Source organism: Melozone crissalis, unplaced genomic scaffold (assembly GCF_028551555.1).
Source record: "Melozone crissalis strain CALT ecotype California unplaced genomic scaffold, PUWL_Pcris_2 ptg000018l_1, whole genome shotgun sequence".
NCBI classification, from domain to species: Eukaryota; Metazoa; Chordata; class Aves; order Passeriformes; family Passerellidae; genus Melozone; species Melozone crissalis.
The window spans coordinates 38,238,840-38,257,206 of NW_026535796.1; the positions used below are offsets into that span (position 1 = coordinate 38,238,840).

Consider the following 18,367-nt stretch of genomic DNA (forward strand, 5'->3'; position numbering starts at 1 on the left):
AGGAAGAAAGTAATGATTGCTTAGAAAATAGACTTTAAATTTTATTATTATTATTGCTTAGGTTAATAATGGCAGAGAGTAGTGGAAGTTTTTGAAGAATTCATCCACAAAAAGGGGAACAACATTGATCATGATGGATGTTGATGTGTTATGGGCGGTAAAAGAATGGAATCAAGCACAGTATCAGAAGGAAAGATGTGGTTATCCTCTGCTTTTGTTTCTTTTTATCACTATATTTATTCTGAAATTTTCTTTGTGATAAGTATCTTATTTAGAAAGGGAGACATTTTTTCTAAACTGTCCTTACACTGAAACAGAAGTAAAGTTACAGATTCTATGTTGGTGGAAGATGAGGATATTTCTAAATATCTACCCTAAAGGAGGTGAAGTGAGATGGTGAGCAAGTCTTTCTTCAAAGGATTGTGTTTGACAACCTTCCCAGCAGTCAAAAAGGAAACGACATAACCTAGAAAGTTCACAGACTTCATATAGAGTTTATGTAGCAGTTGATTGGATGACCTCTTTCACCAAAGTTTCACTGAGACGAAAGATCCCATTTATATAATACAAAGAATACAAATGGAATAGGAAAAAAAAAAGACATTTATACAAAAATTAGCTAAATAAAAATTACAGGTGTGTTCTGACTGAACCCCTAGATTCAAAACAGTCTCAATTTCAAGTCAATGCAATTTTATATACAGATATTTTGGCTTGGCTTGGGTTTTTCTATATAGGAAAGGTGCAGAGGTCATTGAAGAAAAGTATATAAAACATGATTATATGTTTCAGTTCCTTCTGTGGTCACTATTTCACTCCTTACAGGTTTCAGTCCTCTAAAGCTAAAGCAGAACATTGCTATTTAGGGAACCAGAACTTAGCCCTCAAAGCACGTTTTTGCATCATCATTTTACCATTTTATTTTCTTACTTGCCTTAAAAACTCATGGTCTTAAAAGCAAAATAGACCAGTAAAGTCACCCTCCTTGTTGCATTTGGAATGCTCCTGAGAATACATTATTTGGTCAGTTTAGGTTTAACATTATATTTATAGTCATTAGAAAATACCCAGAATTTCAAAATGCAGAATTTGAGCTGTTTCAATGACTTTTAAGCATTCAGATAGATTATGGGATGCCACCAGATGTAATTTCTGTCTCAGACACTCTGGGAATGTAATGGACAGGTCCATGCATGCTGCATTTCTGTTGTTACACTCAGTCCCTAGTTCAGACCATGAGGTATGAGGTATGACTGACTAAAACAAGCGATTCTCAGCTGAGACAGACCAACAGTCCATCTATCTCATAGTTTTGTCTCCAACAAATACAAGAAATTGTTGCAGTTGCTTTTTGCCATCCAGTTTCCCCCCTGTACCCATCCAGAAGTGCCTGAAATAGTGGAACTAGACATATTAGAGGGTGCATCCCTTTCTCTTCTCTTCAAGGGAACCTATTTAAAGACCAATATATTGTGTAACTATTTCCACAGAAATTTTCACTTCACTATCTACTGTGTAAAGAAACCTTAGTAATTTTAATGAATCACAGTTTCTCTTGGTATTCAAAATATAATTTTTATGCAAGAATTTTCCTAATTCCATGCTTCTTGTGAGGCAGTGTGAGTCAGAAGCTTCCCGGGTGGAGACTGGTATTTGCAGTTAATTTGCTGCAGGTACCTATTAAATCACCTCTACATTTTCTTTTGTTGCAGTGCAGCTCAGTGATTTGTGGGAAGTGAACTCAGAAAGTGACCAGAACAGCCACAGTGACTGTGTTTAGTCAGTCCTTATCTGTGCTTTAAAAGGAGTTTGTTATTCATAATAATAACGAACACTATTGCTTTGACAAGATTTCCTCCTTCATATAAGCCCTAAGCAGAAGATTAGAATAATTTTTTTTAAAGAGGCCTAATGCTTGAAGTATTTTCAGTGAATATGGAAACAGATTTTTTTTTTCTCTTGAATACAGGATGGTTTTCTATTTCACTGGCGCAGAGGAGGGCTATATCTCCCAAGAGACTTAAAAGCCTTGAAGGTAGTTGCTGCCAGGGTGGGTTTGTTTGAGCATGTGTCTGGATAGAACATGTAGCAGCATCTCTCAGGATGTATGGTATTAGGAAATTAGGGATTTTTTAATTCAAATAGGAAGGAAAGAATTTTTTAAATAATACTTTACCGTAGACAAACTCAACTGTTGTGGGCTGAACTCTTGAGTCAATAAGTCTTATCCATTGGAATAACTATAATTGTTTTATTTTTTGTCCTTTACTACTACTTTTTTTGTCCTCCTACTACTTTTTGAGTTAAAGTCAGCTATTTGCAGTAATGGGTCAGAGATGTCTAGGTAGATTTGAAGTGAAATGTCTGACAAATTCTTGCCAGATCCAAACTGAAGGTGTATGGGGGTGGTGGTGGTGGTGGGTGAAGCCTCAGATGACTTCCCCCTTTAATATTTATTCTAATTGCCAGTGCCCCTTTCTTGTCTAAGCTGTGGATTCTGCACAACACAACACAGATGCAGTAGCCCAGAGACAGAGGTGGAGTAAACAGGGATTTGCACTAAAAGAAAATTTCCTTTGAGTAATCAAAGCAACATCTGCGGTTGGTCAAGTTCTCAAAACCCTTTTTGCAGGCTGTTTGTAGTCTCTTCTGCAATTCATGTCTTCATAAAGCAGAGGATTTTGGTATTTTTCCTCATCTGCTCTGCTTCCACGTACACATGCATGTATCAAGTGTATGCCATGAAACAGGAAGGTGCAAGCCCATGCCTGCTCGTTTGCATGTTGCAACAGCAATATTTCCGTGGCCATCAAAGTTGATTTGTATTTAAATTCTCTTCATTTATAACCCCCTATAAAAAAGGAACATGTAGAGGTCAGAGCAGATGAGCAGAGGTAATATTGCTGAATATACCATGGATTGCATGTACTGTGTTTGTACCCTACATCAATGGGTTATGCCAACTGTGCCTTATTAGAAGAAGTGAAAGTAAAGAACCTGTGCATTTAGTAGGTAAAATTTTGGTGTAGACACAAATCAAAATCCAAGATTTCCAATACTTACAAAGATATTTGTGTTAGAGACCTACCTCAGTTTTTAGTACAAAGAAAAACCCATCAGCAAATCCCCAAATCGTGTAGCAGATCTTTATATGTAGTTCACTTAAAGTACCCAGAGGTCTGCATAGAAAACTTGAGTGTCTTCTTATTTGATTCATGCAGTGACCTGAAAAAATAGAGTGCTTGCAAACAAAAGAAAACAATAATTGCATTTTTGAGCAGGCATATTTTTCTGCCTGCAGAATAGCTTAAACTCTATCTCATTTTTTCTTTACATATTTCTCCCTCTGGTTCGCTCTCAGGCTTTATTGTGCACTGCCTCTCTGCCTTTCTGAACTCATTTGAGCGGTCCAGCTTTGTATAAGCACAAAATGCTGATAATATTTTATGATTCCTTGCAATAACAACTGTGCTGAAAAGTACCACAAAGACACATATTCATTTATTGATAAGGACTCTGCTGCCTGGAATTATTTGGCACATGTCAGGTGGAATTTGCACTTGAGCTGAAGGCCAACTCCAGGCTTCTGCACCTCTTAGGACCCACTTAAAAGTTGCTAAGAGAGTTTAAGTGGTTTGCAAGTATCTTGTTGGCTGTCTACACATGGCTAAAAATAACCCACCATGAATTATTAATGGCAGAAGACTATGGTTTTTTGCTTTACTTCTGGCATGTGTCATTTTTGGGCCTCCTGGCAATTTTGATCAACTGATGCAACCACACACAGACCTCAAAGGTAAAGGGGAGAAGTGGAAAAACAAAGCAGAATTGCTTTCTATGTTCTTTTCCATTTTTGTCAGGATTTGTTCAACAAGAAGGCTTTGAACTTTATAGTTGAAATAAACCTAGTCAAGCTCTTTTTAAAATGTTTTAGAGAAGTTATTGAGAAAATATAATGATAGAAGCTTCAGGACAGAATAGCAGGATTTTATTCTGTTTTGAGCTGCTTCTTCATAGATGCAGAAAGATGGCAGACTCTTTCCTGTGTATCTACTCTCTACATTGTGGACAAAATTAGACTTATTACCATTACTGTATCTTCCTTTCTCAGTTCATGGTCAGAAGATTTTTGGTTTGGTGTATCAGGTGAAACTATTCACACAGAATATTCGATCCTACAGTCATCAGCATGGGGCAAAAGAAAAATTGGCTGGAGTAGCACACTGAGCTTCTGGAAATGATGTCCGTTTGGCTCTGCTTTGTCTTTGAGCACCTTCTGTGTTGGCAGCATCTCTGCTCCTTCAATGAAATAGTGCACCAGAAGGAAGACTGAAAAGTGACTTAAATCACAACTGCAGATGTAAACACCATTTCTTCTTCTGCTCTGTCTCTTCTTCCCCAGGGAACTGAGCTGCTGCCAGAAATTAAAGGCAGATAGTAGTTTCTTGGTTGATGTAAACTGCTGCAGTCAGTGTTTGAACGAATCATCCGTTCTCCTTCATCCTGCAGGAACCGCACTCTTGCCGGCTAACACTGCCTGTATGTATTATTTTGTGATCCATTAAGAGTTCTCAGGAGATTCTTGTGGATTCTCTCACAGCTGAGAATCTTTGGGTTAGAAATGTCTATTTACTATTTCTAGCTTGCTCTTATTTCTACTTGTACCTAAAACTGAAGGTGCCCTGTGTTAAATTCTGTCCCATGCAGCCTTCTTTTCTCAAAGAACTTTCAGGGTTAAATTGGACATCTGCATGCTCTTGGGGAAAGGTAGTAGTGTAGCCTTTCTCTAAATGAGGACCAAATCAGAGCAAAGTGACAAAAAAATTTGCTTTCTGTCAGAATCAAGACCTGGGGAAGACTCACATTCTCACTGCTACAAAGAAATTCTTTAATCCTATAATCCTTTCTTCAATCCTTTTAATCCTCAGATGTATACATTCTTTGGATATGTGTGTGACCAGCAACACTATAAAGAGACAACAGGACTCTCTCACTGAAAATAGTTATTATCATAGAGTTACTGGAATCTTGAGTGACAATTAGCAAAAAATAAATAGCAGAACCAAACAAAAGCAAATGAGGTAAAAAAATGTGCTAATGGTCTGTACCCTTGGTAAACTCTTCTCTCCTACTGTCTCTGGTGTTTCTTTCCTCTCAGTACTCAGAAAATCACTGGGTTTACTGGTGTCCAGATAACCAGTGTATGGATGTTTTTGTTTTGCTATAAGGAAGTTACAGTTGCAGCTATACCTTTACTGTTTAATATAACTGATTTTTTTTCTGATGATATGTAGGAGCACAAGTTGTTTCCTGTATGAAGTGCTGTGTCATATCTGGTGCAGTGAAATTATTGCACTTTCTCCACCTGTGCATACAGAAAAGTGTAATTGGATCACTGGGAAAAGATAAAAAATCCAGATCCCCAGGCTCTTGTCAGGCACTGTTGATGCTGAGATATTGTACAGTTGATAAATAATTCAGCTATTTAGCTGAACAGGAATTTCAGAGGCTTAGCTATACATCATCTTATTATCTTTCTCCTTTTCTGATAACTGGCTATCTGATGGCAATGATTTAAGAATTTTGTTTGATAACCTTCTATTTGCCTGTTATAGGGACTGTCGCATAAGCAAGATTTCTTCTATTGCTGGGGAACATCTTTTGTTCACTGCCCCCATAAGTGACTATACCATACATGACAGGTTCTCTGAAGCAGAAGTTAAGAGTGCAAACAACTTTAATAATCTTTCTTGATAGCTCCTAAGAAGTGTTTATGGAGTAGTTCTTAGAGCTGTGAAGGAGCAGCATGCTAAGTGATATTAAAATAGGAAGGAGAGACCTCCATCTGCCTTTGTTGGAAAGATGAACATATGATGACACTTTCAACTTTATTTGTATCGAGGTGTCTGAGAAGTTGAGGGGCAGCTCCTTCCATATTTTCTTTCCAGGCCATATGCTCCAAGTATGGAAGACAAGAATATGACATGTCACGCTCATTTGTCTGAGATCCTGAAGGAATGTTACCCCACGAGGTGAAGTGACGCCGTACAGGATCTCATCAATGATGTAGCACCATGCAACACATTTAAAATGTGTCAAAATGTTGTCTCCAAAGCAGCAATGCTCTGCTCCTTAGGTCACTAAAAGCAGCTTTCTCAAATTCTCCACAGATGTTTTGCCAGGCTGCCCACATATCTAGATAAAAGCAAACTGTTTGCTTCACAGTGTAGAATAATTTATAGGTAGGGACCAATTTGTTTGCAAAGAAACAGCAGGTTGCCATCAGTTTTTCTCAGTACAAAATGCATTATGCTAACCACAGTACAGAATGTATGTGGTCCAGAAGGGGAATTATTTGAAATTAGTTTAGTATTAATAGTTTTTCTCAAACAGTCCTGTCCAGTTTTATCAAGGAAAGCTATAAGCCCTCTGGAAAATGGTCAAGAAGGCAAAGAAAGATTATCTTTCTATTTCTTTCACTGTGTTGAGTGCAGCTGTCTAGAGGCAGATAATTCCACAACAATTTTCATGGTTTTAAATTGTGGAAGGTAAACACTATTTTACAAATGCTTTTATAAAGTAGAATTGTGTCCAAACCTATGTTTTAGAGTAAAAAAATCAATTTTTTATTCTTCCCCTATTTTTTTGTTCTCTCTCTGTCTTTGGTCACAAAGGACCAGAAAGCATTGGACCTCAGGCACGTTTCCTATTGAAAACATTATCAGAACTGACAAATCTACATGCAGGTTTTTGGCTTCAGTGAAATAATATATTTTAATGAAAATGTATTTTGTTGAAACGTTCAGGATAGCTCCTCATGTGAGATTCTTTTCATCTGCCATTTCCAATTTTCTCAAACCAACTTCACATCATCACATGGTGCATTGGTGGGTTACAGAGTCCTAGATGAGATCCATCAAAACTCTTTCACCTAAGATATGAGAACAGCTTTTGGGGATGAAAGACTAGGGAATTAATTTACTGCCATACTAAATAGATCATTCTCACTGTTTGACAAATTTGTTAAGTTTTGAACACTGCAGCATTAGACTGGTGAAAAATTAAAGTAGGCCTTGGGGCAAGGTTAATAAAGACACCAATAACCTTTTGCTAGTAGGTGCAATACTCCATTTAATATGAGTCCTGAAGGTGATCATCTGTTCCTCTTTGCCCACTGAAGTGAAAATATCGTGATGGTCACCATCTGGAGTAGTTTTTCAGCAATCAGCACTTTTATAATGAAAGCAGGGATATTTCCCTGTAAAAATATGCTTGGGCTGTCAATGACTTTTAGCTGCCTTGAAGTCCTACACAACTCAGAAGCTCGCATTGGTTAAAAACCTAGAATTCTGCACCTTTTGCTCTTCCTTGTGTTCTGTGAGGGAGTCCTGTCTTGTCATGTATAGGCAATTAAAGATTTTGCTTTTTAATTTGCCACGTGTATCCTCATTACCTCTTACTCTAACAGCTACAATTAGTTGTAATACTAGGCTTGGATGTTTCTTACATTCGAATTCAGGACTCCACAGACAGGATATTCTTGGTGGCAGTTTTCCATTTCGGGAACGCCTAAGATGAAATTATCGATAGAAATAGGTCCATACAAGATTAATTCATGCAGACAGTCGTTCAGATAAGACTGGATGGTATTGCAAACCAAAACATGAATTTGGATAGATATCTTTTCCACTATTCCTTCTACAGTATTTCACTGATGAGTTTTATTACTAAAAATAGACTTATTTTTAAAACTATTTAATAACAAAATTTGTATTTACCTATGTGTGTGCGAGCAAGGACTCTTTTTTTTTTTTTTTTTTTTGCCACAGGCTGCAAACACAGTTGTTTCTGGGCTCAGAAGTTTATTTGTTTTCACAGATGAGGTAGTCTTGATGAAGTTGTTCAATGTCATTTTCAGAATAACTTCCTTCTATTACAGTTCAGTAACTGTTAAACACAGGAATGAAGATAACGTTAGTCTAGGCAGTCTCCGCACCTGAACTTTGGCACTTCAATACCCATTTATGGAGAAGTGTGAGGAGCTGAGCAGGGTGTGTCGTGCAGCTCAGCGCCTGGCAGGATGACTGGCAGCCTTGAATTCATGGCCCCACCTGAGGCATTAATGCTATTGATCTTGTAGCTATTTCAGCTCTGCTTCCTGGAGTACAGCACTCACTCTAGTGATTATGTCTTGTAGCAGGTTCTCTCTCTTGACCTGTTACTGCTTCCTATTACTGCAAGAAAAAAATCTGTTCTACCTGAGCTTCCCCCCCTCCCCCCCAACCTATTTTCTATTATTTATTCTCTTTTGTCTCCCTCCCTCTTACATGCCTCCTCATGCCAATTTCACTCTGCAGTTACCCTCAAGTAAAGAAGTCTTGAACCATGAAGGTGGGAATAGTGCTTTTCATAAGAATACATGAACATTAATTTTACCAGTAACCAAGTCCAATGCAACTCAGTTTTTCAGGTGTGTAACAGAGATTCCATCAAACAAGTCAGCAGTCACAGACAGCTTTGAAGAAGAAGGATGTGCATGTGTGTGAGGACAGACATAGTGGGAAGAAAACAAGTCCCACTTTATTTATTTATTTATTTGTTTATTCAGGGGAGAGAAAGTTTCCTGCTGGCTTAGCTCCCTCTCCTGGCAGTCAGGAATTGGGCAGTATCAGAGTGTTAAAGCTGTACACTACCCAAATTTCCAAAGACAAAGCTCTTGTTTACTATAATAGCATGCCTTTTAAAATGGGATTTCCTGAAGCCTGCATCCTTCTGGGCAATGTGTCTGCATAATAATTTGCAGGAATGTAGCTAGAAAGAGAAAAAAAGGCTTGGGGGACCAGAAGATTACAGAAGAACCAGAAAGAGAAGGATGGCAAATAATGTCTTTACATTGGTTGTTGCATGATGTACCACTCTCTAAATTTTCTCCTGTCTCCACCAAGGCAGGTCCAAATCAATTTCACTTGCATCCTCAGGCTGCCTGATCTGAGCTTTTGAGAATAATTATAAATGCAAATTGACAAGTAAAACAAGAAACATCCTGATCAGAGTAGAAGAAAGCACAAGAGTTCAGATGTGTACATTTGCTGAATCATTTTGCTAACAATATTGCAAAGACAGTAATGCCTTTCTCTGCCAAAATCTGTTCATATAGACTTCATTTGTCTGTAACAATCTACAGGGACACTATAAGATTTCCTTCCTATACTAGCTACTCGTCATTATCCTGTCATCAATACTTCTTTTAGAAGAGGCCACCAAGGATGTTTTTTTCCTCTCTATTTCTTTTTCTTCGCCTCTTTTTCTTCCTCCTTACCTCTTCTTCTTACATAATACACACTCATAGCTATGCAGCAGCCAGTACAGCAGGCTTGCAAAAAGGCTTCCTATAAAAGCATTTTGATTCCTTTGGGTCATTTTCCCCATGCCTTTGATGCAGAGATTATAGACTCTTATTAAAATATGAGCACAAAGTTCAAACCCAAGACACTCCTAGAGAAATATATACAGCAAACTATCACCCAAGGCTCCTAATCACTTAAAAAAAAAAAAAAAACAAAAACCAGAAAAAAAAAAATAAACCACAAAAAACCAAAACACCAGGATATTCACTAATGTGTGCACTCACAGATATGAACTATACTTGTATGGAAAAAAGACATATGTCTGGTGTTGTTCTGTAATTTTTCTTGTTACTACTTGATAGATACACAGGGACATTTTTCTAAAGAACAAGGAGCTCTGTACTAGATTTCATATGAAAGGAATTAGATTTGTTTTCTGTTTGTCATTCAATTCCAGACATAATAGCCTTGTACTTACTGTGTATTATAATTATGTAGAGTAAGATTATATGACTTGATTATAACCCTGGTCTGCAGTACAGCCAAGAAAATTTATGCCAAATGGTTTAGTGCTACGTAAGAGTCACTGACTGGTAATAGTGAAAAGAGTAAGTATGACTGTTTGGTTTTGGCTTTGCTTGCCTTTCAATTTATGTTGCATTGCACTCAGGTCCAGATAAACAAATGAACTGCTGGGAAAAGTGATGCTAACTTGTTAGGCTATCAGAGAAAAAAAGGCCTTGCATTCCTTTGACCTATTTTTTATTATTTTCAGTATTCCTTAAAGGAAAGAATAGCCAAGCATTCTTAATTTTATTACCTCTGAAAAATTTGTAGCCTTAATGTAAACCATGATTAGGCTAATGAAGACAGACAACCTGGCTTTAGGATCACCTCAGAACTCGGTGCTTATAGGTAACCAATGTTGCCACAGGTAACATTTCTATGCAGGCTTGGTTCCACATGTTTTCTTCTCCCTTTATTCTTTGTTATCTTCCCTGAATTTCACTAGGTTCTCAGGTAGCCACAGGGACTGTAAGACTGCAAAATGAAAAATGGGTAAGATGACTCTAAGGGCAGCTTTGGAGATTCTTTAGACAGTTTAGGTAGAGCCACTGAGGCAGTAGACCAGTCAGTGAGGTAGGAAAAAGTTCCTTAAGCTGACTACTAGTGAGATGATTTTTTTTCCCCTTAGATGCCACAAATTTATAATTCAACATCACTTTCAGTAATATATTAATTATTGCATGGCTATGCAGTGTGCAAAGGCTGGAAGTTGTATGGAGGATTCCGACCAGTAAAGGTATGACTAGTAAAGAACTTTCACCGGAAGGTTATGTTGGGAAAACATACAACCAGATGTTTCAATCTTTAAAATATCTTTAACCAAAGCACCTTATATTTTACCCGGTAATAAAGCCAGAATTTTTCTTTTCCAGCTAGCATCACCCAAAAGGAAATTTAAACAAGGCAGGTTTGAAAAAAGACAATGAGATAGAAATGTTGATCAGAAATGCATGGTAAGTTATGAAAACAAATATTTCCATTGATTACAGGAACTCCTAAGCCAAATTTTCAGACTTGGCTACCTAAAACGTGGTATTTTCTCATCTTTTTCAAAGCAGCTTTCTTAACTTCATTGTATCACTCCTTAAATTCTAATGGGATTTAATATCCTGGCTGCAGTAAGGCAGGAAATGTCCTACACACTTGGAAGACATAACTTGTGTTTAAGGAGGGTATAGTGAGAAATAATAGAAATTAAGTGTACAGGAGATGAAAAAAGAAACAAAAAATACCAAATTGTTGATGGACAGATGTGTTATTATTGAGGCATTTACTTGATAATTTCTTAAATTTTAAGTTGTGACACTTGCCTTTTTCTTTACCTAGACTGGTTCATAGAACTTTCTGACTTCAAATAAGCAAAGTTATTGCCACCTATAGCTTATCAGTCAAATCCCAAGATTTAAAATCACAATAGCTAAGGAATGCCTTTAATTCCTCCACTTCCAAATTTCTACTTCTGAAAAAATCAGTAAATTTGCAGAGAGACTCAATGTAGTATTTGCAGTCATATTGAAAACAGAGCTTGCTTTAGGAAGCCAGCATGCCAGGAATGGTAGGAAGAGGGGGAGCTGAGTGACTCTACCTGCCTTCAGTTTTGGCAGTTTACTGAAGAAAGAAACTGTTTATACTTTTCTAACCTTTTGGAGTTTAACTTCAATAAGTTTCTTTTTTTTTTTAATCAAGCAGGTTTCCAACTCTTCAATCTTTTTAATGTCTTTGGGGTAGAGATTTCTGACACACGGAACTCACTTTTGCATTAGGGTCCCTGAGATATGCCGAAAAGTACAGCAACTACGAGCCCTATTTTAAGTTAGTATTAAGCAGTTGTAAAAGACTACCAAAGAAAAACCCTTCCCAAAAAATTCATTAAATACATTTAGTTTTATCCTTACTTCCTCATTCTTTACCTCTGCCACACCACAGTCAACCATGAAGTCATAAATATCTAGTTAGATATGTCCTTGTACTCTTGCTTAGTTCCATCAAGAGTAGTCCCAAATACATATAATCTGTACTGGTTTTTTTGTATCACTTTATCTAGGACTGATATCTAGAGTTTAGGATACTGGCATTAATAAGAGGACTACCTTTCTTTCCATCATGACGGAAGAAAACAGGAAAGTTTTAATAGATTTCTAATAGCAAATCCATGTAACAAAAAAAAGGAGAGAAACTCTAGAATCTGCCTAAGTTACTGTCCAATCAAAGCTCTTTTTCTCGTAATATCTAATGAGAAATGCTGTGTGCTTGATCTAATATGTTTGAACCATTACTGAAATCTTTAATTCAGGTGCCACATCTACTTAGGTGAGAAGTACACTGTACAGAGTACTAGAATGAGGTGAATGCATAAATCAGTTTTAATATGACAGTCCCTTCTTAGGACATTCCCAGCAAACCAGGAACTGCAGCTGCCTGTGGCTGCATGTTCGCAGCTGGGCTTTCCATTGTACCCGGGAGTGAAATAAAACTTAATCAGTAACTGGGCTTGGACTCGGCAGCGAGGTTAGTGCAGGGTATTGGATCTGTGAGGAGGTGCAGGCTGTCTCTCTCTGACAATGACAGGAAAGTGAGAGAACATCTGTTATTACTCTCAGTGGTCCTGAGCATCTCAGAGGATGCTCTGTATATCCATTCTCATTTTAAAAGAGAGTGTCATGACGGATCAGAGCACTGAGATCTAGACGGGAGCCAGGCCGCATTAAAGGCGGATAAACTGTCACACTTGGGCTCATGCTAGAATGTAATCCTGTTAAGAGTTTCTCTACAGTATCACGTCATCTGGCATAATTGAAAAGAAATCAGTCTTGACTGAAATATGCCTGTGAGAGAGAAAACCATGAACAGTGGGGTACCTAATCTTACTGTTTCTATAAAAGAACAATACATTATAGACTGTATTACAGTATTACATTTACATGTCTTTAAAATTTGTATTCATAATGATAAACAGGATTTTTCAGGGTCTCACTTTTTTATCTGCAGCTGTTTTTACCATGAGTGTGATACCTGATGATGCCCTAAATAAATACAATAATCTGCAAGTGCAAGGTTGAAGGGATATAACAGTTTGACTCCTAAGGATGCTTTCTACACTACCCGTCCATGGGATTCCCAAAAGTAGCATGAGGGACATGTTATAAACTGCACAGCTGTATCAGACTAACAAGGTTTTATGTACTAAAAGTAAGTTTCTTTCTGAATGACCTGGATGTTCTTAATTTGTTTAAATAAATATAAATGTAATAATAATAAAAAATAAAAAATCAACCACCATTAAGAAACAAGATTTTTTTTCACTAAAATTCTATTTTCTTGAAATCCTAGCCTGAGCTTTGATCTGGATAAACAAAACCTGGAAAATTACTGTGCTTATGTCTCTGTAATTGAAGACCCTGAGATCTGCACATGCTTTGTACTTGCCAAGGCTGATATCCTTCATTAGGTCCAACTATGCATTTGGAGGGGAGGATGGGGCAACAATCATTGGAAACAACATATAACGAGACAAGACAGCATCAAACAAAGTACCTTTCATTGCATGCTTTAGAGAGAGGAAATGTTGGGTTATAGATCTGAATAATAAATAGTAGCTGTGAACATAAAAAGTATGCTTACAAGCTGATGATACACGTTAAGGAACTCAGCTATACCAAAGTTAACACACTTGTTTATGTAACCATTCACAGATAACTGTGTAGCAAAATTAAAAGCCATGTCTAACCCTTATGGTTTCAAAGGAGCTGTTCTGCAAAACTGCCATAGTTTGAGCTGATCTCCTGAAACAGTAACTTAGCAGATGTGAGCCTGTTTCATTTAGTGGAAAGCAAGTTGTGGAATCTATTGACAGCATAGTTCACATCAGTACCAATATCAAGATGATAGTTTTAGCAAGTACATGTCTTACAGCTGGGTATCTTACATTCATGGACTACCATATTTGTTTAAAAGACTCTTCTCAAAGTCAGTAATTCACTAGAGCAAGACAAAATAATCTGGCAGTGTGCATTAATTTGGACAATATATGTAATGGTATTACAGAAATAGAAGCAGAATATTCCAGAGTCTGGTAGAAAATGAAAAAAAACGTAGAATATGATTAAATCGTACAGCCCAGAGTCTGCTCTGTCAGGCATCAGTGAATAGTAGTCATTGAAGTCAGTGGTTCTGCAAAAGAAAAATAATTACCTGAGCAAAAATTTCCAGTTAAATGGTTTAGGTTTTTGGGTTGTTTTTAGTTCTAAAATTTTAAACAGACTGTGAGAGGACAAAGACTGGAGGTATAGTATGCAAATGAAAGTAATAGATCTAGCCTTCACTGAAGTCACTGAAAGTCTTTCAGTCATTGCAATGACTTTGCATCAAATCTATTTCAAGACTATTTAGCAGTAATATTAAGCTAATGTTTAATATTAATGCCTTTTTTCCCTTTTTTTTTTCCCCGAAATCCATAAAGAGCTCAGACTTAGAATAGTCTTCTAATGGGCCTAATTTTCCCTATTAAACGTTTCGTGCTATTAAGCTTTTTCTTTTCTCTTTCCTTCTACAGGCAGACCAGATCTGGCAGATAGTGAATATGAGGACTTTGCTGACTTCAGAAAGCTGACAGAAGCCAACGGACTTCAGTGAAATACACCTCCAAGCACAGAGACTTTTGGTAGCTTTAAAGAAACCTGTGGGTCATTTGCAAAGACATGGCTACTGGTTCTTTCAGCACACATGGAGGAAGGCAACAAACATTGTAACCCTGGCTAATCAGACTGTGTTTTCCTTATCAGAAGTAGGAGGCAGGCCAATTATAAAAGGATTATTTTATGCTTAGCCTGCAGGACTTTAACTCTGGCCTGAACACTGGACATAAATAGAAGCCAATTTTAATGACCTGAGATTTTGTTACCTGTGCGTTATTATTGTTATCAGTTCTTAAACACTTTGGTACTTTATTTCTTTAAATTAGAAATGGGTTTGTGGACTAAAATGTGGCCCACAGATTGGGCTCTTCTCATGAAATCATGGCTTATCTTTTCCCTGGGGCTCTACATGCAGGTCTCCAAAACTCTGGCCTGCCCAAAAGTTTGCCGCTGTGACCGAAACTTTGTCTACTGTAATGAACGAAGCTTGACCTCAGTGCCTCTTGGGATACCGGAGGGTGTAACCGTCCTCTACCTCCATAATAACCAAATTAATAATGCTGGATTTCCTGCAGAGTTGCACAATGTCCAGTCTGTGCACACAGTCTACCTGTATGGCAATCAATTGGATGAATTCCCCATGAACCTGCCCAAGAATGTCAGGGTTCTCCACCTGCAGGAAAACAACATTCAGACCATTTCACGTGCTGCTCTTGCTCAGCTTTTGAAGCTGGAAGAACTGCACCTGGATGACAACTCCATCTCCACTGTTGGCGTTGAGGATGGGGCATTCCAGGAAGCCATCAGCCTCAAGCTTCTGTTCTTGTCCAAGAATCACTTAAGCAGTGTGCCAGTAGGCCTTCCGCTGGACTTACAAGAACTTCGCGTAGACGAAAACCGAATTGCCGTCATTTCAGACCTGGCCTTCCAGAATCTTACAAGTCTGGAGCGTCTGATCTTGGATGGCAATCTCCTCACTAATAAAGGCATAGCTGAAGGCACTTTTAGCCACCTCTCCAAGCTCAAGGAATTCTCAATAGTTCGGAATTCACTGACTCACCCTCCTCCCGATCTTCCAGGTACACATCTGCTAAGACTTTACTTGCAGGACAACCAGATAACCCATATACCACTTACAGCCTTTTCAAACCTCCACAAACTGGAACGTCTTGATATTTCCAACAATCAACTTCGGATGTTGGCAAAGGGAGTATTTGATAATCTCCATAGCCTGAGGCAACTCACTGTAAGGAATAATCCCTGGTTGTGTGACTGCAGCATTAAGTGGGTCACTGAATGGCTCAAATTTATTCCTTCTTCCATCAATGTACGTGGTTTTATGTGCCAGGGACCAGAGCAGGTCCGAGGTATGGCAGTCAGGGAGCTCAGTATGAATATGTTGTCATGCCCCACCACCACCCCTGGTCTGCCACCTATCATCACCCCAGTCCCAGCTACAACCATGCCAACTACATTAGTTCCCAGCCCATCATTTCCTTCCTCAAGCAGTAAATATAATCCTCTCACTCCCATCATAGCCACACTCCCCACTGTGCCTGACAGGGAGGACAGAGAAAGGGTGACACCTCCTTTGTCTGATTGGATTCAGCTTTCCATCCACTTTGTGAATGACACTTGTATCCAAGTCAACTGGATGTCACTTTTTACCGTGATGGCATATAAACTCACATGGGTTAAAATGGGCCATAGTCTGGTAGGAGGAATTGTTCATGAACGAATAATTAGTGGTGAGAAGCAGCAATCGAGCTTGGTAAATCTGGAGCCCAAATCCACTTACCGGATTTGTTTGGTTCCACTGGATACTTATAACAGCTACCGGACTGGAGAAGAAACTGTCTGTTCAGAAGCCACAACCAAGGCTTCCTTTTTCAATGGCAGCAACATCCCTTCCAGCCATGAGCAGACGACTTCTCAGAACATAGGCTCCCCATTTCTGCTGGCAGGGTTGATTGGGGGTGCAGTGATATTTGTCCTCGTGGTCTTGCTCAGCATTTTTTGCTGGCACATGCACAAAAAAGGTCGTTACACCTCCCAGAAGTGGAAATACAACCGGGGCCGTCGGAAAGACGACTACTGTGAGGCAGGGACCAAGAAGGACAACTCCATCCTGGAGATGACGGAAACCAGCTTCCAGATTGTCTCCTTAAATAATGATCAGCTCCTTAAAGGAGATTTCAGACTGCAGCCCATTTATACCCCAAACGGGGGCATTAACTACACAGACTGCCACATCCCCAACAACATGCGATACTGCAACAGCAACGTCTCAGACCTGGAGCACTGTCATACGTGATAGTGAGGGACCATGGGGGTCTCTAGGACAAGGAGAAAAAAACTCTAGAAAAAATAAGCCCCCCAAGAATAATGAAAAAAATTACATTTGATAAATGTTACACAGATGCATTTATGCATTTGAATACTCTGTAATTTATACGGTGTACTATATAATGGGATTTAAAAAAAAGTGCTATCTTTTCTATTTCAAGTTAATTGCAAATGGTTTTGTAACTCTTTGCTTTTTAAATCTTTAAAAACTATTGCTGAGTACTGTACAGGGTTGTACAATAAGAACCCAATGTCATGGCAAAGGAAAGAATGACTCATTCTTCAAACATTAACCACTTTGCTGTCGAAGCAGTCTGAGGGATGTTAAGTTTCTAGGTGGCCTGGAATACAGGAAAATAAGTGCATATTAAAACAGGGTTACTAGGAACAGATAAAAGCAATTCAGATAAAATGGGCACAACCCTTCTGACTTGAACCCAGCAGTTGCTGTTGGGCTTCAAACAATTGGAAATATATCCCTTCCTCTTTGTCAGGTCTGCACTTCTCACCTCCAACTAAAAGCTGGAGTTCTGAGTGCTGCCAAAAAAGCTACTCTCTTGTTTGATTAGTTTTCTTTCAATCTGTTTGGAATAGAAAATGTGGAAAGAACTCAGTGTTAAACTCAAAGTGACCTTGATTCCTATTTGCAAAAGTTGCCCCAAAAAATGTCCCCAATACTATATACTTTATCTCAGAAACTGTTTGCGCTTTTCATTAGGATTAAGAAGCTTTAGGCGTTCTTTGACCCTTCTCAGTGGGAGGTGAAGGTTATGTAACAGTACGTAACAGAGAGCTGGCATTAAGTTGCACCTCTCCATAGAGCATCATTTGTGAGCATGTTCAGGTAAGGCCAGAATGAGGGAAACTCTGAGTGCTCCCAGCTCTGCAGTATTCATGTATGTGTTCATGTAATTTGAAATCTAAAAGTGCATATTGCTGAAAATGTGGTGCAAACTATAATGGCAATGCAAAGGTTTTGCTAATAATTTGTATGGTTCAAGCCTTGTTTGACTTAGGGGCCTGAGTTATGTTCAGTATGGAGAAATAGGAGAAAAAAAAGACAAAAAGAGAAAACAAACAAGAAATATATTGTAAAAAATTATTTAGTACTGGGAAGACCTCGAGGGCTGTTATAAACTGAAATATCTTCAGTGGGGAAAATCATGTACAAATCTTTGTGGGTTTTGTTTGTTTGTTTTGCTTTTTTTCCTTCCCAATTAAAATATACAGAGACTGACATTAGCTAAGCATTTGATTGACTGGGAAATTTTGAGAACACAGGTACACAGTGTCCCTCTGAATTACCCTTCTTTTACCTTAGGCATTTTCAAGTTTTCCATAATGATTTCTGCTCCACAAGCAGTAGCTGCATTTAGAATTTGTTTTTTTATACCCTCAGATTCTTCTCAGTCCTTGATCTTTACATGCACCTTGCAAAATATCATGCTTGTATTAAAACCATAATGCAGCTCT

The 18,367-nt window shown here is 38.3% G+C and overlaps 1 protein-coding gene across 3 annotated transcripts in view; it reads left to right on the plus strand.

Moving 5' to 3' along the window:
• The window catches only part of FLRT2 (fibronectin leucine rich transmembrane protein 2), a 57,876-nt gene extending 39,994 nt beyond the window's left edge, over positions 1-17,882 (plus strand). For all 3 annotated transcript variants that reach the window (XM_054276291.1, XM_054276292.1, XM_054276293.1), the window contains exon 2: positions 14,467-17,882. In XM_054276291.1, the coding sequence (XP_054132266.1) occupies positions 14,877-16,862 (1,986 nt within the window). In that variant the 5' untranslated portion in view covers positions 14,467-14,876 and the 3' untranslated portion in view covers positions 16,863-17,882. The remainder of the gene's footprint in view (positions 1-14,466) is intronic.
• The last annotated feature ends 485 nt before the right edge of the window (positions 17,883-18,367 follow it).